Source organism: Tamandua tetradactyla, chromosome 1 (assembly GCF_023851605.1).
Source record: "Tamandua tetradactyla isolate mTamTet1 chromosome 1, mTamTet1.pri, whole genome shotgun sequence".
In the NCBI taxonomy this organism is placed as follows: Eukaryota; Metazoa; Chordata; class Mammalia; order Pilosa; family Myrmecophagidae; genus Tamandua; species Tamandua tetradactyla.
Genome location: NC_135327.1, coordinates 156,395,232 through 156,423,106, shown reverse-complemented (window position 1 = coordinate 156,423,106; position 27,875 = coordinate 156,395,232). Strand labels below are relative to the sequence as shown.

Here is a 27,875-nt window from a genome sequence, read left to right as displayed (position 1 = left end):
CATAGAAATAATCCAGAGGGCTCCACTCTAAATAATATTGAATGAAAAGTAAGAGAACACAGCTTTTCTGGGATACATAACATTTTCAAACCAGCACACATATGAATTCAAAGTAGGCATTATCACTAATGAAAAACCAAGGTTACATAAACTATGATTTATTTTGCATTTTTAATTTCTTTCTCTCCTCTAAATTATTTCCTTCAGCACACAAACACTTCTAAGTTTTCTGTATCTTAAAAAAAAAAAGCATTCCTAAAATGAAATACAGGAAAAAAGTGTGGTAATACCTATTCTTTGTTTACTTCACTACCAAATTTTTTTAAAGAACAATTTATTCTTACTATCTCTGTTCATCATTTAGTCAACATTTACTGAGTACCCAATACAGTACCATTTAACCTTGACAGCACATTCAGATCATCTGTGTTGTTAAAAAGTTTATAAGTACAGTCTCTGCATCTGCATTTATATATAAACTCTCAGGTTGATTCTAATGTGTAGCCAGAGTTGAAAACTAAAGACATTTCAGGCACTCTATTGGAATTCGAAAAATAGAAAGAATAAGTCACAGGGCCTGGCCCTGAGAACACAGGAAATAAGAACATCAGACAAACATATTAAAATTGGTAATGTTGCAACAAAGGTATATACACATTTGCAAGGGAGTAGAAATAGGTAGCATGTAACAGATATAAGAAGATTTGGATCTGATTATTGAAGGATGAGTAGTTCACAAAGAATTAAGCCTGAAAGGTCATTTCTGAAAGAGGGAGAACATATACATATACTTTTCAGATTTTGTTTCAGTTTCTCAGCTGCTAAAACAAAAACCATACATTGGATTGACGTAACAACAGGGATTTATTGGCTCATGTTTTCAAAAGCTAAAAGCTTTGCATCCTACTGGAGTTGGTATTTTCTACTGGTTGGCTATTTTTGGGGTTCCTTGACTTTTCCATTATAGGGCAATGTATACGGTGGTATATTCTCTTTTCTCTTCCAAGTTCTGTTGACTTCCTGCTTCTGGCTGTTCTCTGTGGCTTCTCTTCCTGTGTTCAACTTCCTTTGCTTTTAAGGATTTTAGCCATAGTGGATTAAGACCCATTCTCATTCAGTTTGGTACATCTTAACTAATAAAATCTTCAAAGGTCCTATTTACAAATGGGTTCACACCCAAAGGACCAGAAATTGGGTCCTGAATATGTCTTCTGTATGGGGCATAATTCAATCCCCAACACCCTGATAATATAGCTTTTCTTTTTCTTCACTCCCTGTTCCAAACCCTAGGAAAACTGCTCCCTTGAAGATTACCACTTAAAATAGCTGGTCTTATCCACACCATGGTTTTTCCATATGTAAAATGCGGGTAATGGCAAGACTATCCTGATAATTAATTGAGAAAATATATGTTAAAATGCATAGCATATAGAAGGTAAAATTTTTCTCAACCATTTTTCTTAAATCCAAGCTTTTCTCAAAATCTTATAGCCCTAATCTCCCTGCAATACCAGGCACATCTCCTTGAAATTTTCTTCAATTTCCTTGACATGAGCACCTACTCTGTGCTAGGTATACAAAACTTCTACTTCGAAAGTCTCATTTGCCTTTTGTTTCTCTCTCTCCTCTTTTCCTTACTCGCCATCTTCCCTACTTTGCTGTCTATGTCTAAATCTTTTTCTCCTAAAGGGCTTAGCTCATCTCATAACATTATATATATATATTACCCAGTAAGAGTGGATTTCCAAATCTATAATCTCTAGGCCTCACCTCTTTCCAAGCTCCACCTCTACATTTCCATATAAGCTAGGTATTTACACATAAACATCCTGCTAGATTCTCAAACTCAGTATAAACAAAACTAAATTCATGGTAATGTCATAAAATGGCAACATAAGACATTCTCAGGAATGTGCCCCATTAGAGACAGCTAAATAAAAGGGCACATTCAACTTGCTTGGAACTCTGGAAGATGAGTCTGGAGAAAGAGTCCATAAATGATGAATGAAGGGAAAAAAAAAGACTGGGGAACAGAGTAGATTTGCCAGCTCAGTCCCCTCCCCCAACACTTGGTCTTGCATAATTTAAGAGATACACAGTGGCAGTGCTCTGTCCTGGTCACCCCCTGCTGTGGCTGCCGACCAGAGAGCCACCACGACAGAGACTTAACCATCCCCCACAAAGTCAGCACTGGGACCCAAGCTTACATAGACCTAAGGTGGGGTCCTACCAGTCAGCATGCAGGCACATACAAAGTGGTCCCCCAGAAACCAGAGTGATCCATGGCAGAACTATTGAGAAGCAATGCACACTCCCATCCCAGTTCTTAAATGCCAGTACTCCCAAACAAAAAACTTGTTTGTTTTTGAATACTGACCCCATCTGGTTCCATGAGCTGGAATCCCTTAAAGTGAAAAGCCACACATGACAGGGAAACTCAACCAATGTACGGTAAAGTGGGCCTAGGGCTGAAAGCTGGAGTGAAAAGACAGCCCACAGCCTGGGAGAGGAGTTGAGCAAATCAAAGCCACTGGGGAGTAAAATTTTTATATAAAGAAAGAGAACCAGCTCAGGACTCCTGGAAGAGGAACAGAGGAAAGGAAATCCTCCCCTGAAGGATAAACAACTGCACAAAATAGGGTAATCTTAAAAAGTTACTGTGAAAAAAATAACCATAGGACTGTATAACATAAGCAGTGAACCCTAGAATAAACCATGGACTATAGATAAAAATGTTCTTTCATGAATGGCAACAAATGCACTCCACCACTGCAAGATATTAATAATAGAATAGCATATGGGAACTTTGTATTTTGTGCATAATTTATTTGTAAACCTACAACTTCTCTAATAAAAAACAAACAGAAAAGTTAATGTGCATGCCCAGGGCAAGAGGCAGGTATAGAAAGAAAGATCTGAGAAAAAACAAATTTAAAACAAGGGCTGCTGTAACAGTTTAGTATAAAGAAGACAATGTGCAAACAAACAAACAAAAGGATTAGAAAGTATAAAAAGGAACACAGAACTTATGGGGATGAAAAACACACTAAAGGAGATTAAAAAATAAAGAGGGTACACAGGTAGTTCAGTGGTAGAATGCTCATGTGGGACGCATTTGATTCCCGGACTATGCACCTCCAATACATAAATAAATACACTGACTAAAGGAATTCAAAAGCAGATTTGAATAGGCAGAAGAAAGAAGCAGCAAACTAGAAGACAGGACAATCATACAGTTGGAATAGCAGAGAAAAGAATGAAAAAATGTGAACAGAACCTAAGGGACCTGTGGAATAACATGAAGCATGCAAACATATGCATTAAGGGAGTCCAAGAAGGTGAGGAGAAGGAACAAGAGGCAGAATGAATATTTAAAGAAATAATGGCCTCAAATTTCCCAACTCTCATGAAAGATATAAATATACATTTGCAAGAAATACAACAAATTTTGAACAGGATAATCCATAAGTGATTTACTCCAAAAACACATTCACATTAATCAAAAGGTTGAATGCCAAAGATAAAGAGAGAATTCCAAAAGGAGCAAGAGAAAAAGAGATCACCAATAAGACTAAGTGCCTATCTTCAGTGGAATCCTCAGAGGCAAGAAGGCAGTGGTATGACATATTTAAGGTACTGAAATAGAAAACTGCCAGCCCCAAATCCTTTATCCGACAAAACGTCTTTCAAAAATGAGGAAGTTTAAGACATGAATAAACAAAAACAGAGAGTTCAAAAGACCTGCCCTCCAAGAAATGCCATAAAGAGTTCTTCAGGTTGAAAGGAAAGGACAGGAGATAGTAACTTGGAGCAGCATGAAGTACAGATTTCCAGTAAAGGTAATTACATGCGTATATGCAAAACCCAATAGTATGGTATCCTCAGTATATAATGCTACTCTTCATTTCCTATAATACTTACAGTATTTGAATAAGAAATAATCATATGTCCATGTTATGGATGCACAACACACAAACAACACAAAGAGGGAAAAGGAAGGGGGAGTAAGGAGCAAATACTGAGTATGCTATTGAAGTTAAGATGGTAAATTTTCAAACTAGTAGGTTATAGATTAAGGTTGTTTAATACAAACTACAGGGTAACCACAAAGAAAGTATATTTTAAATGCTGAATATATTTTAAATATATACAGAAATGGAAATGAGGATGTTCAATAAGCTACATCACAAAAGACAACTGTACAGAGAAGAAGGCTGCACTAAAGGAAAAGAGGACAAAAAATAGTATAAGGAACAAAGGAGAAAATGATCCAAGTTAAGTGAGTAATTACACTGAATGTAAATGGCTTAAACTTCCCCAATCAATAGACACAGATCAGTAGAATGGATTTTTAAAAAGCATTATCTAACTATAATGTTTTAAAAGAGATCTACCTTAGATCCAAAGATACATATAGGTTGAAAGTGAAAGGATGGAAAAAAAAGATTTCATGTAAATGGTAACCAAAAGAGAGCTGGGGTAGCTATACTAATATTAGACAAAGTAAACTGTAAGCCAAAAACTGATACAAAAAACAAAGGACAGTATATATAAATAAAAGGGTCAATCCATCAAGAAGAAAACAACAATTATAAATATTTATGCACTTGGCTACAGTGCTCCAAAATACACAGTACAAACACAGGCAAAATTGAAGGGAGAAATTGACACCTTTGCAATTATGGTTGGAAACTTTCAGCAATGGATAGAATATCCAGACAGAAGATCAATAAGAAAAGGCTTGAATGATACAATAAATGAACTAGATCCAACAGACATACACAGAACATCATAACCGCAAATCAGCAGGATGCACATTTTTCTCAAGTACACATGGATCATTCTTTAGAATAGACCACATATTAGGTCACAAAATAGTCTCAATAAATTTAAAAAGACTGAAATTATAAAACACATCTCCTCTGACCATTATGAAATGAAGCTTAAAATCATTAACAGAAAGAAATGGAAAATCCACAAATATATGGAAGTTAAACAACACACTCAAACAATCAATGGATTAAAAATAAATACTAAGAGAAATTTAGGAATTATCATGAGATGAATGAAAATAAAAATACAAAAAATCAAAACTTATGAGGTGCAGTGAAGGCAGTGCTCTTATAACTCTAAATCCTTACATCAAAAAAGAAGAAAAATATTCTTGCAACCAAATCAACAGGCTGAACCTCAAACTTGGGGTTCACCCCTACGAGACTTATCCTTGCAAAGGAGAAACTAAGCCTGCTTATGACTATGCCTAAGAGTCACCTCCAGATGACCTCTTTGGTTGCTCAGATATGGTCTCTCACTCTAAGCCAGCTTTGGAGGTGAACTCATTGCCCTACATGGGACATGACTGTCATGGGTGTAAATCTCCTTGGCGATGTAAGGCAGAACACTGGGAAGAGAAAACTTTTTGACCAAAAGGAGGAAGTGAGAATTGAGATAAAATAAAGTTTCAGTGGCTGAGAGATTTCAAACAGAGTCTAGAGGAAATCCTGGAGGTTATTCTTATGCATTATATATATATGATATATATATGATATATATATCATATATATATATATATCTTTTTAGTTTATGGTATATTGGTATATATATATTCAGGTGCTGGAGGGAAGCCCCTGAAGCTACTTAGCTGTGTTGATTCTTGCAGACAATTGTATAATGCTATAGTGTTTACAGTGAGACTATGTGATTGTGAAGGCCTCGCGTCTGGTGTTTTTATCCAGGGTATGGACAGATGAGTAAAAAAATAAGGATGAAATATAAATAAATAATAGGAGGGATAAGGTGTAAAATAAATTGGATAGACTGATAAGGTGTAAAATAAATTCGGTAGTGGTCAATTGAGAGGGAGGGATAAGGTGTATGGGATGTATGAGATTTTTCTTTTTATTTCTTTTTCTGGAGTGATGCAAATGTTCTAAAAATGATCTTGGTGATGAATTCAAAACTATGTGATGATAGTGTGAGCCACTGATTTTATATTATGTATGGACTCTATGTATGTGAAGATTTCTCAACAAAAATATTAAAAAAAAAAAAAAAGAAGAAAGAGTACAAATCGAAGAACTACCCTCATACCTGGAGGAACTAGAAAGAGAAGCGCAAACTAAACCCAAAGAGAGCAGAAGGAAGGAAATATAACAAAGATTACAATAAAGGTAAATGAAACAGAACAAAAAACATTAGAGAAAATCAACAATAGCAAAGATTGGTTCTTCGAAAAGATCAATAATATCAAAAAAACCTTTAGCTAGACTAAGAAAGAAAACAGAAGAGACACACATAATTACTAAAATCAGGAACATTACTACTGACTCCACAGAAATAAAAAGGATTATAAGAAGGTACTAAACAAATGTATACCAATAAATTATATAACCTAGATGAAATGCAAAAATTCCTAGAAATACAGAAGTTATCTATACAGACTCAAGAAGAAACACAAGATCCCAACAGACCAATAACAAGTATAGAAACTGAATCAGCAATCAAAAATCTCCCAACATAGAAAAGCTCAGGACCAGACAGCTTCACTGACGAATTCTACTAAACTTTCAAAGAATTAACACCAATCCTGATCAAACTGTTCCAAAGGGTGTCAAGTACACTCAATAGGAAAAGAACAGTCTCTGGAATAAATGGTGCTGGGAGAAATGGATAACCATATACAAAAGAATGAAGGAGGGTCCCTATGTCACCCAATATTTTAAAATTAAGTCAAAATGGATAAAAAACTTAATTACAAGAACCAAAACTATAAAATCTCTAGAAGAAAATAGATGGAAACATCTTCAGGATCTTGTATTAAGCAATGGTTTCTTAGATTTTACACCAAAAGCACAAGCAACAAATGAAAAAATAGATAAATGGAACAATTAAAATTAAAAACTTTTGTGCATCAATGGACTTTATCAAGAAAATAAAAAGACAACCTACATAATGGAAGAAATATTTGGATACCATATATCTGATAGGAGTTTAATATCCAGAACATATACAGAACTCCTAGAATTCAAAAACAAAAAGACAAACAACCCAATTTAAAAATGGGCAAAAGACATTTTTCTAAAGATATACAAATGGCCAGTAAATCCATGAAAAGATGCTCAATGTAATTAGCCATCACAGAAATGCAAAGCAAAACTCAAGGTACCATTTCATCTCCACCAGAATGGATGTATATTTAAAAAACTGAAAGTAACAAGTGTTGGAGAGGATGTGGAAAAACAGGAACACTCATACACTGTTGGTAGGATGTAAATGGTGCAGGGGCTATGGAAGACAGCTTGGTCTAGAATTGCTGGGTCTGGTATAGAATTACCACATGAGTCAGCTAGCCCAATTCTGGGTATATACCCAAAAGAACTGAGGCAGAAAATCAAACATATATTTGCACACAGATGTTGATAGCAGCATTATTCACAATTGCCAGAAGCAACCTAAGTGTCCTTCAACAGATGAATGGATAAACAGAATGAGGTACATACATGCAATGGAATATTATTTGACCATAAAAAGGAACAAAGTTCTATACAACATGGAAGAACCTTTGAAGTTACCATATTGAGTGAAGTAAGACAGACACAAAAGGACAAATACAGTCTGATCTCACATATGGAATAAGCAGAATATGCAAATTCATAAAGTCAGAACTAGAATACAGGTGACTATGGGTTAGGTGGTGGAGGGGAATAAGAAGTTAATGTTTAACTAGAATTTCTATTTGGAGTGACGGAAAACTTTTGACAATGAATAATGGTGATAGAGGTGCAACTCTGAATGTAATTAACACTACTGAACTGTATATTTGAAAAGGGGTAAAATAGGACACTTTAGGTTGTACATGTTACACACACACACACAATACTAACAGAATTGTACAATACAAACAGTGAACCTATTGTAAACAGTGGGATAAAGTTAAGAGCATAATACTATAATAGCGTATTTTCAATTGTAACAAAAGAACCTCACTAATACAAAATGTTTTAAAAAAAAAGGGAAAACTGTGTGTGAGTGGAGATGTGTAGGAACTCCATACTTTCTACATGATTTTTTCTGTACATATACAACTGCTCTTAAAACAAATAAAAAACTACACTAAAATTCCACAGGACTGTACAACACAAACAGTAAAACCTATAGTAAACAACAGACTACAGTTAACAGTACATTATAGCAATGGTCTTTTATAAACTTTAACAAATACAGGAACAATATTTTATGCATGATTTTTCTGTAAGCAAACAACAACAAAAAACTAAATTCCTCATTATTCCTTCCACCTTTGTTCTATTAATGACAGTACCTCTTTCTAGTAATTTGGATTTTAACATTCAAAACTATCTGATTCTTTCCTTTTTCCTTCCCCGCATCCACTCAGCAGTCTGTTAATTCCAATTCTGAAATCAGTTAGCAATCTTTTTTGCTGTATTCCTTGTAAAATTACTTTAAATCAGGTCTTAACTCTTAATTTAGGTTCCCAACTATTCTCCTTAGCTCCAATCAATCTAAGACCCATGGTTCTCAAGCGGGAACAATTTTGTCCCGGGGAGACCACTGTCATGATGGAGATGGGGGTTGCTACTGGTATCTAGTGGGGCAAGGATGTAGCTAAACATTCTACAATGAACAGGCCCAAAACGTCAAAAAAATGCTGAAAAACCCTGCTCTAGACAGTGAGCAGTTTAACAGCACAATCTATCTTTCCACCTTTTACTTGCAAAGTGTCTGAGATATAACTGATTATCAAGTGGTTAAATGAATTTACTTTACATGTAACTCACACTCCCTGCTAGTTTCTACTTTCCTGTTTTTAAATCCTATGTTGTGTTTCCTGGCACGAACCTGGATCCCTAAATAATGACTTCCGTACCCATGAGCAAAAATAATTTTTTCCCAAATTTCCAGACCATATCATTTTTTGATCCTGTATAGTATGTATGTCATAATACGTAAGTCATATAATTCACCTTTATATCTATAACTCTGCATTTTGTCTACCAAATGAGTGAGCAAAACACCATTTGTCAGTGTATCTAAAACTTAATTTGTGGTGTCATTACTGCTATTCACAAATACTTCAAATCTCTTTTTGTTTACTGACCCCTTTGAAATTAGGTTTATATATGTAATTTGCTTTTAGCTAATTGAAATCTGAGCAGTGGTGATGCTAGTCTCTGGGGAAAAGGGGAAGGAGAGCTTGAAAAACTGTGTTGTGATCTACATCTATACACAACAATATGAATGAATCTCACAAACATAAATTAAGTGAGGGGGAAACTTATGGGGTTGAATCAAACAAAACTGCATTTGCGGAAGTCAACAGTCAACTATCAACATTTTCATATGGCTCAACCTAAAACATAGCTTGACTCCATTTACATAAATAACAAAAACTGGCAAAATGAAATCTACATTGTAGAAGTCCAGATAATGTTTCCGCTTGAGGTGGAGGGAGGGTGATAGTGACTGGAAGGAAACTAGAGGGCAGTCTGTGGTGCTGGTGGAGATGATAATCTGCTTCTTGATCTGGGTACTGGCTACCTGATTGCATTCAGTTTGGAGAGTCATCAAGATGAGCAATTAAGACTTATGTACTTTCCTGAAAGTATATTGTACTTAATAAACAGCTTAAAATTAAATTAAAAAACAAAACAGTGTGCTCTTCACTGCATTTCCTCCTGACGATTGTGGTGACTGTGGAAGGAAGCTTAAATTTATACTGAAGCCCTCCAACAGCTTGGAACTCTGTGACTGCACCAAACATGACCCTCCTACTTAGCCACACTAGAAGAGACTGGGTGAGGAGATGGAGTACAAAGCCCTCACCCTACTATCTCCTTGTACTATTAATGAAACATGAGTTAACCACTAACATTTTACATTTTTTTGTTAATACATTATATCCTTGCTTATCCTGATTCACAAACAACACAAGGTACATCATTATGTGTATCACTAAGGAAAAATGCTACCAATTAAGTATCACAAGGCATTGATTGTACAATGTATCTTGAATTCAGAGATCTTACAATACGGAAAATTATAAGCACTGGAATCAGTGAAATATGGTATATGTGGTGAATGAATGAATGTGGAGGAAATGGTTTTCAAAAGTTATTTTCATTCATTTTCAAAAGAAACAACGTGAATTAAATGTGCAAGAAAAACTCTCAGCCATTTGATTCACAATAGAACATATAAAAAAACAACATAAGAGAAAGAATATATAAAGACTGTAGGTCTAAACTTCAAAATAAAATTTGTGAAATTCTCATTTTTTGACAATGGCCACAGGAAGTTATGGAATGTGTTAAAAGAGGTCTTAAGAAGACCAAGACCCTATTTTCTTTGACATAAATAAATTTCTTGCAATAAATGACTGCTTCAGGTGATACGGATTTTAGGTCATAAACACAAAACCTGTAGGTCAAGTTTTCCCATCATGCTTTTCAAAGTTAAAAATCAGTTTGTATTCTGTTTCTACATACTATGTTCTTGCACTGAAATGTAATGTTCTATTTATATGACTACCCTTATTTTATGTAAAAATAGTTTCCAAATTCACTGAAGAGGTACTACAAATTTGCTATAATGTGCAGTTTGAAAAATTCCACCAATGTTACAGCTGCTATCAAGTTCCTGTTTGCTGTAGGAATGTTTACATTTTATTGGTACAACAACAGAATTCATTCATCTACAGAATGAAGTTAGGAATATTTTCCTCATTATTAGCTTAATGTAAAACTCATTTTACATTAATTATGATGGACTACAATGGTGGCTTACAAGGTTTTTATATACAAACAGAATTCCTGAAGTCAGTTATCCATATATAGTGAGGGGTAAGTATATAAATTGCTTATAAAGAATATTAAGCTTATGTAGTGATTTCAACACTAGCCAATATCACCTCTTGTACCTCAAAGAATGCCAGGAATTTAACTTGATTATCTAAATTTTAAAAATCTATAGCACCAAATGAAACATTTAATTTAGAAATGAAAAATTTAGGACTGCTGGAATTTATCTTAAAAACTTACCATGCATTATATGCTACTAGTATTTTTCATAAAACCATTGTGGTTTCTCTTAATTCTGTGAATTTATGATTTTTTTGTTTATTTACTCACTGACCCATTCTACTTATGACATGTAGGAAAATGATGAATACGTTATTCCTACAATTAGGGGGTGTGATAGTACTTGCTAAACAGGTAAACAACTATCATACAAGACTGGTATTTAATACTAATGATGTGTCATAGGAGTTCAGAAGAGAGACTGAACTAGCCATGTGTGACTTGAGCTAAATCTTGAGAGATGAGTAAGATTTTCATCTTTGAAAAAAGAGGGACAGACTAAGGAGCAGAACCAATGCTCAAAGTGGATGAAAAGTCAGAAGCAGAGAAAAATAACCACCATCTATTTTCAGAGCCACTTACAGGAAAAGGTACTTATTATATTCACACATTTCAGAGGAAACTGAGGCTGAGATTAACTTGTCCAAAGTGCTAGAAACGCACTATAATGCAGGTCTCTTTGAATTCACAGCATGATTAAATAACAGTATGCATCTAAAATGACAAATCTACCTAGATTAGAATGGAATACAAAGACATAAATATCACTTTCAAGAGTTGGGTTTCCCTGTAAAGGCAGGAGAGGATTCAGCCACTAAAAGTTTTGAGAGCAGAGAAATGGCTAATGAAAGCATGGCTTAGATAAGGAAATTTGAAGATTTAGCCTAGAACTTCATTTTTTTAACCTTATTTTCTTCTCTTGAATTTATTTCTTCCTTATCTGTGCTATCCCAGAATAAGTACAATCAATTGGCATTCCATTTGTACACTAAAATACTGATTACCAAATAATAAAAATTATCTGGTTAACTTAGAGGTAATAAACCAAATATTAATATAAATGAATTCACTTTTCAAGCAAGAAATAAATTACTTGTATAAGAGACATTTTGATGATAGAAGTGACAAAATTTAGAAACTGACTGTAAAGTACAGGGCACAGGGTAAAAAAGTAAAGCTGAAGTTAAAAACCTGAGCAACAGGGCTAATGGGAATAGAGAAATTAAGAGGAAAATGAGCAAGAGAGAGATTTCTATCCCCTTTTGTAGGTGGGGAAGGTGGAGGAGTTGGTTCTACCTAAGCATATCTCATTAACAGTCTTCAGTGACCAGTGCTCAAGAGAGAAGTTAAAGCTAAAGTCATGGACTTGAGAAACTTCCACAAAGTTTAAGGTATGTTCTAGCCACATGAACATCACTCAAGTCACTGGAGGAACATGGGAGGTGTTTCAGGAAAAAAAAAACATCTTTTCCAACCAATGACTGTCTTCATTTTAGAGTTTGTAGTGACTTCCTGAATCTTCTCATGTAGAGAGAGGTCTGGTAATGGTCTTTATTTTATGAATTTCAAATCTAGTAAAATGCTTTTCTGTACAATATAACTAGACCAGGAATGGAAAACTTGAACTGTTTCTGGCCGAAAGTTTCTATAACTATGTTAAAAAGTCCGTGGGACATGCTACTGCGAATGAATAATGTTAAAGAACTTCTCTGTGCTTCTTCAGCACAGACTTATTTCCTATTAATCCAGTGATCAAAGATGAAAAGATTACATTGCATTTCACTGTGGTATAACTGAAAAGCAAACATGCATGAGTGAAAAAAAGTAAAGATATTATTCTAGATTAGTTTCTAAAATGCTTTCTGCCATAAGACATAGCATAAAACTTTAAAATACGCTAATAATAAACTTTGCCCTAAAGTGATAATAACACAAATTAAGTTTAGAATGCAACACTTTAATTTTAGTGTTTAAAATTTTTACTAAAACCAAAAAAGAATCATTGTTTTTCCTTTCTTGAAGTATGTTGCCAACAAATTAAAAACAAGAGACAAACCCAAAAGAAGGCCCTATAATCAACTGTTTGAGGCAGCATAATGCCATTTAAGGAGAGAGTACTTAAACTCAAACTTCGTACTCAGATAAATTTGGGTTTAAAAACATCACTTCTGCCACTTCCTATCTATGCGTCTTTGGGTAGAATTAAAGCTTTTGAAATTTCACTTTACTTATCTATGGAACAGTTATAATACCTACCTCAAAATTACAACAAATTAAGTAATATATGTATTGCCTAACTGAACCAGGCTTACTGTACAGCACTACATAAATTTTAGCTTCCCTTCCTTATATATGCAATTGATAATGGGAATTCCAAAAGCTTGAAAGTATTAAAATTTTATTTATGAAAAATTATAAACAAGATGGCAGAAAGGGTAACATGATTTAACGGTTAGTTCAAAAATACTACTTTTAAATCCTCTCCATTTATGACCCATAACCTCCTCCCCGATAAAAAGACATTTAGGTAACTTAAAGTAACAAGAATGAAATTTTCATTCAATCAGTTACTTAAATTTAGCCCAAAAATTTGGACAGTGTTTTTCTTAAGTTAGTAAATAAAATAATAAAATTCATATGTGAAATACCTACAGAACATTCTTCCAAAACTCAAAAACAAAAAACAAAAACACAAAATTCCTTCAAATTGGAATTTTCACACATCTACTCATAAAATATTGTGCTAGGTAAGATTAGAGAGTAAGACCCCACTCTTTACAGAGCTTAGTGCCCTAAAAGTGTCAGATAATAAAAGAATCTCATCATTTCATTTTCAAAAAACTTCAGCAGTTTAGTTCTATGCAACACATGGCTCTGTATTAACTCCCACACCAAGTACTTTCTCCTCAGCTAGATTTCTAGCCACTTGAGCTACTGAGCACCACTTAAGAACAGTAAAATAAAAACGTGACAATCTTTTAAAAAAAAAAAAAAGCATTTTAGCACTACATGACTTGAAACATGCATATAAGTGTATTTTCAATTACCAACTTATGACTATTTATCAATGACACAAATGTGAATCCTGCACAGCAACTTCTGTGGATAGAGATCTGCCTACAAAGTGATGAAGGATTATGGAGAATTGTTGTCTCTCCATTTTGTTGGGTTTGATCATCATTTCCACCACAGAGCACAGAGAAACAAAGATTTCCAAAAATGAAGATGAGGCAGACTTCTGCATGTTCACACCGGAAGGGAGACAGAACATTACATTTCGACACAAGGATACAAAGATATAAAAACATATGGAGCAGAGTTCCAAATGAAAATATCCTTAGCCCTACTTTAGGATTTCTTAAATACCACAATGCAACTGCATGGCTGTTAACTGCCTCGAAACTTAAAAATGAAGCATTGATAAAAGCGGACATTTCGAAAATTCTAACTACTTTATTGATCTGTTATGTCAGCTACTACTGGGTATGAGAAACGTCAAGATTCTCTCAATACTCAAAATTTAGAGTCCCCTCCCACCCCCATCCCCACTTGGGAGAATGGGCCTCACAGTAGCCAAAGCAAAGAGTGAATGAGAGAACTAGTTCAATGATCAGATTTCTTATTATAAATGTCTGCCTGAGAACTTAGTCGCTCATCTGGTTGCATTTGTCACACATTTCATACACAGTAGAATCTTTCCCTTTCGGAATAAGTACCAGCAGGAAGACGGGGTGCCACCAGATCAGTCCCTAGGAGGGCTCTCGTCAACCTGGCCAGGAACCAACTATGGGGGTGGGGGTGTCGAAATCTTTTTAGGAGCAACTCCGCTGCCTCCCAGGGAACACGGGAGCTGCAAAGGCTACAGCTAAAGCAGAAAAGAAAAAAAGAGAGAGAGAAAAGAAAAGACAAACAACAACAAAAACACCAACAATAAACCTCCACAGGGAATGGGAAGGAAAAAAAAAAAAAAAATAGCAGAGGGCCCAGAAAGGAAGCATTTGCTTTGGGCAGCAGGGAGAAAGGAGGTTTGCTTCGTAGGAGACTTTTTTTCCATTTAGCCTTCACCCCTCGCTACTCTGTAAGGCCCGGCTGTAGGGCTGGGAACTGCTCTTGGGCCGCTCCTGGGTCTGAACGCAGACCCCTATGCAGTCCCCACACAGGCCAGGGCCCCGCGACTCCCACCCGGGTCCACAGCCCCGGCGGCGCCGCCCTCCGCCCGCGCACCCGCCCGCAGCTCCCAGCGCCGCCGCCACCGCCCGGATCCTGCTTCCTATTTTCGGAGCGCACACCCTAGAAGGAGCGGAACGATCAGGCCAGGCAAAGGTCTGTCTCCCGCGCGGGGCCTCCAGTGACTGACAGGGGCAGGCACAGGAGCGCAGGGAGGAAAGAGGAGAGGAAGGGCACGGAGGGCACAGACCGATGGCCAATGCCCTTGCCCAGCCACCAGACTCCGGACTGACAGGCCCGGCCTCTGCTGGCTCCTGGACGGATGGCTTCCGTCGCCCCCGCGGCTCCTACCTTCTCCTCATCAGACAACTGCTCCTCCAGATCCGCCATCTTCCTTCTGGCGACAAACCGCGGTAGCGGCGGCAGCAGCCACCTGACTTCCCCCTTTCGGTGCAGTCCTCCGCGCCGCGCGCCCCCGCCTAGGGAGGAGCCCGGCGCCTAGGCCGCCGCGCACGCGCCGCGGAGCCCAGCCTCCCTCAACCCGGCCCGCGGGGAAGGAGCGCAGCGTCGCGCATGCGCGGGCGCCTCGTAGGCTAGGGAGGGGGAAGGAGACGCCTACCGCCGCCTGCTGCAAGCTTGTCAGCCTCGTGAGTGCAGGCTTCTTTCCTCACCAGTGACCATATGGGCCCATCCTGCAACGAGTACATTCTGAGCCCTTGATTATGTTCCCCTCAAGTGCTGAACTCTGCCAGCCAAAATGTGAAAAAGCGTACGAAAGAAACTTTTTAAGCATTATTTTTTTTTAATGATTATTTAGCTTTAATAATAGGCACAACCCGGTCCATAACTGGAAGGTTGCTCATAATACATTTATTTTTTTCATTCATTCAACAAATATTTATTGTTCCTTTATTGTGTGCCAGGTACTGTGTTGGTCTCTAGGCATATAAAATGTTAAACAAAACCATAGAAAGCCCTATTCTCAAGGAATTGCAATGTTTCTATTCATTAAGCAAACATACACTGAGCATTTGGGAAGGCACTGACTGTAGTCTCAGGGAATACAAAATTATGTTAGAGGTGAGTCCTACACTCCTGAATAGGCTGCCAAATTAAATACAGGACACCCAATAAATTTGAATTTCAGATAAACAACATTTTTAAAGTATAGCCCATGAAGCATTGGGGACATACACTAAAAAGTTATTTATTGTTTTTCTGAAATTCAATTTTTACTGTGCATCCTTAATTTTATTGGCTTAATCTGGCAACTCTGCTCCTGAGGCTTCAAGTTTAGCAAGAGAGTGAAGGTGGACTCAAATAATAGCAGTACAAAATGCTACCAATAAAATTCTATGGAAGATTCAGAATAAATCACTTCTGGTAGAGGGCAAGATTAGGGACTATATCATGGACACGATAATTTTGCTAACAGCTATACCTTAAAGGCTGGAGAAAATTAAGACTTGTGCTGTAGGGAAAAGGGATTCAAAATACAAGAGACAATAAGCAAAGACAAAGAAATAGGGGAATCCTAGAGTATGTAGGGGAGCTAGTAAGTAACTCTAGGTAACTGAAAGTTCAGTATATTTAATCAAAGTTGAAACAAATAAGGCAGGAAAGGAGGCTCTTGCTAAAGGGTTAAGGATCTTGTTTGCCCATCTCCAGTGCCTCTTAATCAAATGGGAATCTTGAAATGCAGTTGCTGATTCTTTGTGTTTGAACTCGAGATTTTGCATTTTTAACAAGCTTCTAGCTGATGTCAATGTTGCTTCTCCATGGACCACACCTTAAGTAGCAAGGCCTTAGAATTTAGATGGAAGTTAGAACTTTATTCAGTAGAAAATGAAAAGCTGTTGGTAACTTTTGTGAACTGGTATGACTTGATCAGAAATAGCCTAGCAAGATGAATCTGACAGCTGCATGAGAATACGTTAAAGAGTTCAAATAACTGTACAGATACAAGACGCTACTATTAAGTAATTTACGGAGTGTTCATAGTATGAATATTACTTGTAAATGCAAAGCAAACAGGGGCCATAATATTGAGAGGTTTACAGTCTGGGCAAAGAACAGGAAAAGAAAAAATGCTGACATCTGCAGGAAAAAAAAGCAGGCATCCTGTTGAGGCTAAAAGGTAGAGAGAAGTGAAAGAGCATAAGCCATGCAGTTTGGCCAGGGACATCACTGGATGTAAATAAATGACGTTTACTGTTTTACAGTTTGCAAGGCATTGTTTTCATTGATTATTCAGCATTAAAAGTGTTTTATTTTCATTGATTATTCAGCATTAATACCCGTTTTGCAGAAAACTGAGGCTAGACGATTTGTCCAAGGTTGCACAGCTCCAAGTGGCAGAACTGGGATAGAATCCAGGCATCTTATTCTATCTTTCATTTTATTTCCACTGCAAGAATTTTCTTTCTCCCTCTTTAAAATCTGGGCACTCTTCCCCAATTAGATTATTCTATCACATTATCAGTTCTATTCATCTGCCACCTTCTACTTCAACAGTACTTCTGGGTTTTTTTGTTTTTTTTTTTAATTTCAGGTTTTTTTCTGTTTACTTAGCAACCCCTTATATCAATAATCTGTACAAATGTATACTCAGTAAACATTGTTGCTTCATTAATTGGCCATTCTCTTCCTTTAAAAACCTCACCCAAATCTGGTAGTGTTTCTCAATAATTTGAGTCATGTTTATAGTGGTAACCTTGGTGATACTTTACATGGTTCCCCATGGTGACACAGCCAGCAAGTATGTATGATTTCTAATCATCTTTTCAGTAACCTCTCGATGTCACCCTCTTGATAGAGTTCAAGAGGAATTATAGAATTCAAGTAACTCAGGAATCCTGGAAAGATTTCAGGCAGTTACATTTAGTGGGCATAAATATAGAATGACCTTTATAAGACTTTGAAAAGAAATTGCACTGGCATTTTTGAAAATTAGCACTTTTTGGTGATGAAAAAAGAAACAAATATTCTTCCCATGCTCAATTTTACATACTGAGTGAGCGTTACCTACCTTTTTCTCATTTAATTTTCGAAACTCACCTTTCTTTTATTGATTAACAAAGTGATCTTAGTCTTCCCAATTAACAGCACCAGAATCTGATTTTTTTTTTAAGTTCTTCCTTTGGCAGTGATTATTTTTAACTTACTTGTAACTGTTTTGATCTCTTTTCCTATGGATGTGCTCTATGTCCTCAAGTAGGTTTAAAGCTCTCCAAGGTCAGAGGTTACCTAATTTCCTAGAATCACATTCTTTGGGTTCATCTAGTACCACCCTCTTATCTTTAGGCCAGCAAATTGAGCCTCAGATAAATTAAATATCTTGACCAAAATCACACGTCTAGTGGATATTATTTTGAACCCTAGTGTCCTGACGGTAAGACTCATGTTTCTTTTTCATCATATAATGGAAACATGTAATACAAATAATAATGTAATATATAAGATGATAGGTACCCAATAGGTAATGTTGACTGACCATTAAATGGTTACACAAGATACAAACATCTGTAAGACACTATTTAGTTCAATATCTGCACTGGAAAACTAATACCTTCAGTTTAAAATTTTGACTTCTGAAAAAAATTACTGGTGTTAGACAACTGATATCTGGTTGTTTGTTACTATCATGCTCACGTTGACATGACATTATTATGTCAAATAATGTCTTTTATAGCAGTGGAGAGGTGTGAAAAAATCATGCATATTTGAAAAACAATTGTCTTTCTAAATAAAATAATTGCTTGAACTATTGGTTCCTTATATTTGAGTAAGTGTGTCTTACTTTTGTCCATTTCCTCAGTTAGTTTTGAAAAGGTCCCTGCTAAGTGCCACCCCTGGAGAAGTTATGACATGAATTACTCTAGAGCTACCAAGAATTACTGAAGCATCTCCTTCACCTGAATATATTTCCTTTATAGTTTGTTCCTACCAACCTTGAAAACAAACCTTGGCCACTGTCTCATATGCACATGCCAGTGGAACACACAAAGCTACTGTGCTGGTTTGAATCTGTTGTGTACCCCAAAAAAGCCATGTCCTTTTGATCCTTATTCAGTATTGCTGGGTGGGAGCTTTTTTGATTATCCATGGAGATGTGACCCACACAATTGTGGGTGGTAACTTTTGATTAGATGGTTTCCATGGAGATGTGTCTCCGCCCATTCAAGGTGAGGTTGCTTACTGGAGCCCTTTAAGGGAGAACCATTTTGGAAAAAGCTTGAGGGTCCAAACAGCCAGAGACCTTTGGAGAGGGAGAAGGAAAATGCCCCTGGGCGAGCTTCATGAAACAAGAAGCCTGGAGGGAAAGTTAGAAGATGTTGCCATTTTCGCCATATGCCTTTCCAGTTGAGAGAGAAACCCTAAACATCATCAGCCCTCTTAAACCATGGTATCTTTCCCTGGATGCCTTGGATTGGACATTTCTATAGACTTGCTTTAATTTGGAATTTTCACAGCCTTAGAAATGTAAACTTGCAACTTAATGTATTCCCCTTTTTAAAAGCCATTCTTTTTCTGGTGTATCACATTCTGGCAGCTTGTATACTAGAACAGCTACTTATGCATGATTCTCTCTTATGCCTCTTTCAGGGCTCTTTTTGGAAGGAAAATTGGGGTGTGTGGCTAAAAGAAGGGGAAATGGAAACTAAGTGGGAGTAGAAAATGCCTTATATTCTCATTTTCTTATAGAGACTTGATCTTGACCATAGCTTCTTTCCGTAGACGTGGGTTGGGGTTGGGTATAATGGGTATTACTCTGGAGTCAGAATTTTTCCTTCCTTTCAAGGTTATGGTCAACAGAATAATGGCCTCCCAAAGATGTCCATGTCCTAATTCCTGGAACCTGGGAATATGTCAGAATCATGGCGAAGGGGAATTAAGATAGCAGATGGAATTAAGGTTGCTGGTGAACTGACATTTAAATAGGGAAATTATTTTAAATTAGGTGGGTGAGCCAATGTGATTACAAGGTCCTTAAATGTGGAAGAGGAAGGCAGAAGAGTCAATGTCAGAGTGATGTGTGGGGATCGAGGGCTAGGGATTCCCCTACATATTGAGAGCAGGTCATTACACATAGTGGCCTACATGGCTGGGACAGACATTAAAGGTCATCAGACATCCTCAGGGGAAAGAATGTACAGATAGTGTGGTAAACAAGGCATTGAAACTCCCCTCCCCTGATGACTACTGATAACAAAACTCCAAGCCCCTGTGTCACGTGACCCTGTTGAAACTGTGTCATACCGTATGAAATTTCTTTGTCCTGAACCCTTATAAGCAGTGTTTTGGCACTCCCACCTTTTGCAGAGCACTAACCTTCATTTTCCACGGCCAGCCACCACTGTGGAAGATCCTCTCCTGTTCGTAAGTCCTAATAAAATTCATGTCTAACTCCATGCCTGATGTATCCTTTGGTCTTTGGGCTGCCCTGACCCAGGAGCTGGGTTGGAACATGATGTGATGTGAGAAAAAATCAACTGGCCATTGTTGGCTTTAAAAATGGGGCAAGGAATGTGGATGGTCCCTAAAAACCAGAGAAGGCAAGAAAATGGAAGGGAAATAGCTTTGCTGATACTTTGATTTTAGCTTAGTGAAACCCATTTTGGATTTCTGAACTCCAGAACCGTAAGATGATAAATTTGTGTCATTTAAAGCCACTAGATTTGTGGCAATTTATTGCATCAGCAATAGGAAACCAATAACGATGATTAGCCACTGTTCTCACAAAAGTTTGCATATATTGATTCTTGTTTTGATATGTGTTTTTTCCCATGAACACTATCATAACTGTATTTCTTACAAGCTCTTTGGGTTAGAGACTATATTATATTGATAGTTATGTTTCGTCATTAAGAATAAGGACCATCATGTACTATGTTTATATTTGTTGGATTGAAATCATATAGAATTGGTTCCTCAAGAAAAGAGATTCCTGAAACCTGTCCTGCTGGCCTTTCAGATATGACTGGATATGATAGAATTAGGTATTAAAGTTAGGGTTACAAAAGGACATTGTAAGTACCTAGCTTACAGCTATGCTGCTACGATATAGTAAGACTAGATATTGAACACTTGAAACATGGCTACTCCAAATTGAGAATATGCCTAAGTGTAAAATACACACACACTATATTTTGAGGACTTACTAAGAAAAAAGAATTTAAAAGCTATCGATAATATTTTATATTGATTATATGTTGAAATTATAATATATGAAATATTGAATTAATAAAACTATATTAAAAGTATTTTCACCTGTCTCTTCTTACATTTTTGATGTGGCTACTGGAAAATTTATAATTATATATGTGGCTTTGCAGTATAATGAAAAGCTTGGCTGTTCTTTGTCTTCAGTTCCCAGGGAAGCAACCTCTGCATCTTTGGAATTTCCTGTGATAGGAGTGTCTTTTGTTCTTCTTGGTGGGTCTAGGACCACACCTGATAGCTCATGCTAACCAGACGATAGGGTGAGGCCAGACACAGCTGCAGTCTTAGGGTGGTTTTGGCCCCACCAGAAAGACCAACAGTGCATTAGGGGATTGAGGCTTTTTATATCAGACCACCTCCCCAACTTCTGGAAGGGGAGGGAGGCTGCAGATTTGTTCAACCAAGTGGACATTGATTATATTAATCTTGCCTACGTAGTAAGAGTCCACAGAAACTCGGGATATCGGATATCTGAAGAGCTGCCATGACTGAGAAAACATATCTCTGTTCCAGAGTTTTGATTCCACGGGAGAGGACACAGAAGCGTGTGCCTGAGATCCTCCCAAACCTTGCCGTATCTTTTCTTTTTTTTCTTTTTTGATGTGTTTTATTTTATTGAGAAATAGCCACACACATACAGTCCAACCATATTATACAATCAATGGCTTGCAGGATCATCACATAGTTGTGTATTCTTCACCATGATCATTTTTAGAACATTTGCATCACTCCAGAAAAAGAAATAAAAAGAACTCATACATTCCATACTCCTTACCCCTCCCTCTCATTGACCCACAGTATTTCAATCCACCCAATTTTTGGCCTTTATCTCCCCCTATCATTTCTTTATCCTTTTTTTTTTACTCATCTGTCCATACCATAGATAGAAGGAACGTCAGTCACAGTCACATTATAAAAGCTATATAGTTATACAGTCTTCTTCAAGAATCAAGGCTACTGGAACACAGTTCAATAGTTTCAGGTACTTCCCTCTAGTCACTCTATGCTGGTTTGAAAAGCCCGAGAAAACCATGTTTTAATCCTGATCCAAACTTGTGGGAGGAACAGTTTCTTTTAATCTGGATTCAATACTGTAGGTTGGAATATTTTGATTAGATTATCCCCACAGAGATGTGACACACCCAATTGTACATCTTTTCTTTTGGCTTCTTTTTATTTGTAGCCGTTTACTATAATAAAACTATAACCCCATAAGTGTAGCACTTTCAGCAAGTTCTGTGAATTCTTCTGGCAAATTATCACTGAGGGGGTGAGAGGGAATCTCTAAGTTTTTAGCCAGTTGGTCAGAGGTGCCAGTGGCCTGCGTCTCCTCATTTGTGACTGATACCTGGAGGGCAGACAACTGCTTTTAACCTATGGAATCTGGGAATCTGGAATTCTGGAATTCAGAATTGAATTGACTGAGTGCTTGGCAGCCCTTTGCAGTTGATAAATTGCTGATACCATTATAGTTGGTGTCAGAAGCTGTTGTCTGAAGTTGTGGAAGTTTTTGATACCTGTACAGGCTTACATTGTGTCTTGTATTATATTTCTGTAGGGTAGCATTGGCTTAAATCCTTGTTTAAGGATCTCTCCTGCATTGTAACTTGGAAGTGCTTAGTTTAAGCACCCCCAAAAAAGTTATATTAGTGGTTCTCAGCTCTTAGGCACATTAGAATCTCCTGTGAGGCTTCATTAAAATTGATGTTGCCAAGGCACCCCTTGCAGAGGGACCTTGCTATAACATTAGTTTAATGACCGGAAATGAAGAATGCATTTTGACACATTTAAGCTTAAAGGAGTTGGAAAAACAAATAAATAGAATGAGCCAAGTCTCACACATGGATATACATCCACCCCCTCCACACGCACACATACAGAGTAATGTTTAGTTAATGGATCATTCATCCTTGATGTACCCTTTATGTGTATCATTATATGTATTTTATCACTTCAATTTTTTTTTGGAATGACAGACTGAAATAAGATCCACTGGGCTTCCTGAGCTCATACATAATGATGTCTTACAAATATACACAGATCATCATTCATTCAATAAGTAATTAATGGAGCAAGTTGCCAACATTGCACAAGCAAATTTAGGAAACTTAAGAGTAATAGAAAAAGATGCTAACAAGCGTAATTTCGAAAGCGTTTCTATAAGCAGAGAATTCAGGGATGGTAAAATAGAGGTATTCAGTTACTGAGGGACCAGAGGGCGGTGGGCTGTGGCTAGAATGGCTTCCTGGGGGTAGGCACACTAAATTTACTTGGAAGACAATATTTGTGGATTAGTAGAATAGAGAAATGTCAGAGAAAGCAGGATGAGTGAAACACTGGGACAGGAATGAAGCAGATATTTATGGGAGGACTCATAGCTTTTCTTCCCTTTCCTTGACTGCCAAATTAGGAACTAACCCCTAGTTTGTTACAATCCTCAGAAATTGAGGCAGAGAAGGGCTGCCTTAGGGCTGAGGTTGAGGGCAGGATGGACTAGTTTACTGGTAAGGTATGGCTCTGTTCCCGGGAGTGACTGAGACATTATGAAAGAAGTTATCAGATAAGGACCATGGGAATAGCAGTAGGACTAAGGCAGGTTATGCACATGGGATACTTTGGCGCTCTTGTTTGGAGTTAGGAAGTTATCAAGCCTGGAGCCCCACATCAAGGGGGGCTGGAAACAGGATTTGAAGATAGGTCTCAAATATTGACTTAGAAGGTCTTAAGTCTATTCTTGCCTTATTAAGATTAGTACTGGAATAAGAGTAGGGCTGATTCTGCCAGTGACTAACTGTGGAGAGGAATAGAGAGAGTAAAACCAGGAGCTCACCTGAATTGGGTTTGACACAATGCAAAGCAGGAATGTGGAGGATAGAGGCTTTTAAATTACAGGAGATCACGCATGCCCTAATGTAACTTACATTCCAGTTGGGAAAGATAGAGTTTAAGATATAAAATGATGATCCCACAAAACAAACATATGAGTACAAAGTTAACGGCATGAATGAGAAATGTTTTCTTAATATATATGAGATTAAATGCAATATATTGAAACAATGGAATGAAAGAAGGAAGTATTTTAGAACAAATGAGAAAATATGTGGAGGTCTATAGACACTTAAATTCTACTTGTCTTATATATTTCATAATAATCTGCTACACTGCCAATCTCATGACTGAAGTATGCATATTGTAATATTAGACTATAAATATTAATCTAATTCTTAATGCTTCTAGAGAAAATCTAGATTCTAAAGATGAGTGAACATGTGATTGCTTCTATGAGCTTATATGCCAACCACATCTTAGGAGAGTGGCTTATTTTAGGAAACAATTTCCTAATTGCACAATATTTGACACAGTAAGACAGAGATTAATATAAAATAGAACACATTAGGAGAGAGTGTCTTGAATGGTTTTGAAGAAAGAAATGTCTGCATCTTGAGAGAATAGTTTCCCATTATGAGAAGGCAACATATTTCCAGTGTAACATTTCTATATTTTGACTCATGGGAGAATTAGCTGTGTGACTTTTGCCAATTAGTTAAATCACTTTGTGCTTCAATTTTATCACCTGTTGAATAGGAAACTCACTTATATTTTGTGAGGATAAAATGATGTATAAATGTTATGTACTTTATAAATATATAATGCATTTCTATATTAAATTCAATCTTATGGAAATTGATTCTTATTCACTTACCTTCATTGTAATAACAGAAATGAATAAATAAAATATTTCCAAAAATATTTATTTTTATTTATATTAAGCATTGTAAAAATACTCAACTTCTGGAGATGACAGTGTAGGGAGCTCCAAGACTCAGTCCTTCCACTAAAACAATTATTAAACAGGCAGGAACTGTTTGAAAAATGATTTTGAAATGCCAGAGGCCAGAAGAATTCTGTACAGCATCCAGGGAAGAGTGGGAGAAGAGGCAGATAAATTATAGTAAAGAACTGTAACTTTCTCTCTGTGCACAGTGGCAACCAGTGCCAATCCCCCACCCTTGCAGCAGGCCATAGTGGGGTCCACTCCCTGTCTAGTTGCTGGGGACAGAAAGGGACATAAAAATCATCTTTCCCAAAAACCGAAGTGGACACCGTGAGTTGCTGATCATGGCTTTTGATTAGCGAATTCAGATCACTAAGACCCAGCTGTGAGGCAGCTAGTGTTTCAACCTGCCCCAGACAGTGGCAGAGGTGGTAGAGATTTTAAGATGCAGTGCTTCTTTGGGGCTACAGGGGATAATTAGATGAAGGGCTGCATTTTCTGGGCAGGCCAGTAAAGCTCAGCTTTGCGGAGCCATCAAAGAAACTTCTGGCACCCTTCCTGATCCTATCCCCAGGACACTTTGTATCTGGTCTGCAACCACTCTGTGGATCCCTGCCCTGTTTTGGCTGGGAAAGACTGACTTGGGAAATTTCTTTCTGGAGTGACCCTCTCTCAGAATTTTCCCTCCAGGCAAAAGCCTGTCCCTAGAGACAATGAAAGGAGTGTAAAAAAATCTACAGAAGCAAACAGTCTGGGACAAAGGCCTGCAGGCTTCAAATACCTGGGAGAGGGATGTTTGTTTGGGAAACAGGGAGAACAAACTGCTATAAACGAGAACTCGAAACAACAAGCAAAACCCCAGGACTAGACAAGGCCCAGAAAGGCAGGGAAAAACCTGCATACTGCATACTGCTTCCTGATAGGAGGGCTGAGACTGAAGAAAATCTCTGTCCTATCACCAGCTGGTTGCAAAAATCAAGAAAAGACATCCCAGGGAGTAAATTGCAGAGTGAATATTTTAAAATATTAAAACGTACAATGTGCAATAAAAGAGTACAAGACAAACAAATGAACAAGAAATAATGGCCCATCCAAAGGAAGAGGACAAAAATATAGAATACACCAATGAAGAAGACAAGAATGTGGACATACCAAACAAAGTCTTTAAAAAGTTATCTTTAAAATGCTCAAGCTGATGAGGAAAGTACAGAGAAGGAGCTAAAGAACATTAGGAAAACAATGAATGAGCAATATGAGCATCTATATAAAGAGATAGAAATTGTCAAAAGGAAATAAATAGTACTACTAGAGTTGAAGACCACAATAATTGAAAGGAAAAATACCCAGTTTCAAGAGCAGACTGAGTTAGCAGAAGAAAGAACCAGTGAACGTAAAGACAAGAAAATTGAAATTAGGCTGAGGAACAGAAAGGAAAAAGAAATATTAAAAGTGAAAATAGCCTAAAACAGCTTTAGAACACCATCAAATGTATCAATATACACATTATGGGAGTCTCAGAAGAAGAAGAAAGAGAGAAAGGGGCAGAAGGAATAGTCAAAGAAATAATAACAAAGAACTTCCCAAACTTAGCAAAAGACATGAATATGCACATCCAAGAAGCTCAGAGAACACCAAACGGGATAAACATGAAGAAAAATATACCCTGTCATGTGTTGATTACACCATCAAATGCAAAGGACAAGGAGAGAGTTTTGAAAGCTGTAAGAGAAAAGAAATGTGTTATGTACAAAGGAGTCCTGATTTCTCATCAGAAATCATGAAGGCAAGAAGGCAGTGGGTTGAAATACCTAAAGTGCTGAAGGTAAACAACTGCCAACCAAGAATTTTATATCTAGTGAGATTCTTTTTCAAAAATGAGGGAGAGATTAAGACATTCTCAGATAAGAGCTGAGGGAGTTCATCACCACTAGAATGGCCCCTACAAGCAATGCTAAAGGGAATTCTTCAAACTGAAAGGAAAATACCCTAGACAGTGGTGCAAAGCAACATAAAGAAACAAAGACTTGCAGTAAAGGTGGCCATATAGGTCATTATTTTCATTTTTAAAAATATTTTTATTGAAGAATCTTCACACACATACAGTCCCTTCATAGTATACAATCAGTAACTCACAGTGTCATCACATTGTTGTGCACTCATCGCCATGATCATTTTTAGAACATTTACATCACTCCAGAAAAAGGAATAAAAAGAAAGAAACTCATCCATCCCATATCCTTTACCCCTTCCTTCCCATTGATCACAAGTATTTCAATCTACCCAATTTTTTACCCCTTATGCCCCCATTATGTATTTATTTATCCTTATTTTTTTTACTCATCTATCCATACTCTGGACAAAAGGAGCATTAGACAGAAGATTTATACAATTAAACAGTCATATTGTAAAATCTATATAGTTATACAATCATCTTCAAGAATCAAGGCTACTGGAACACAGTTCAACAGTTTCAGGTACTTCCTTCCCCACTTCCCTGCACTATAAACTAACAAGGGATACCTATATAATGCATAAGAATAACCTTCAGGAATAACTTCTTGGCTCTGCTTGAAATTTCTCAGCCACTGAAACTTTATTTTGTCACATTTTTCTTTCCCTTTTTTGTCAAGAAGACTTTCTCAATCCTATGATGCTGGGTCCTGGCTCATCCTGGGAGTACTATCCCTCTTTGCCAAGGAAATTTACACTCATGACAGTCATGTCCCACGTAATGGGGGAGGGCAATGGTTTACCTACTGAGATGGCTTGGAGAGTGAGGCCACATCTGAATAACAACAGAGGTTCTCTGGTGGTGACTCTTAGGCATAATTACA

At 37.1% G+C, this 27,875-nt stretch overlaps 1 protein-coding gene across 1 annotated transcript in view; it reads right to left on the bottom strand.

The window, feature by feature from the left end:
• The window catches only part of CAPZA2 (capping actin protein of muscle Z-line subunit alpha 2), a 95,471-nt gene extending 79,916 nt beyond the window's left edge, over positions 1 to 15,555 (bottom strand). Inside the window, exon 1 of the mRNA XM_077115132.1 lies at positions 15,396 to 15,555. Coding sequence (XP_076971247.1) covers positions 15,396 to 15,434 — 39 coding nt within the window. The 5' untranslated portion in view covers positions 15,435 to 15,555. The remainder of the gene's footprint in view (positions 1 to 15,395) is intronic.
• Positions 15,556 to 27,875: the final 12,320 nt, after the last annotated feature.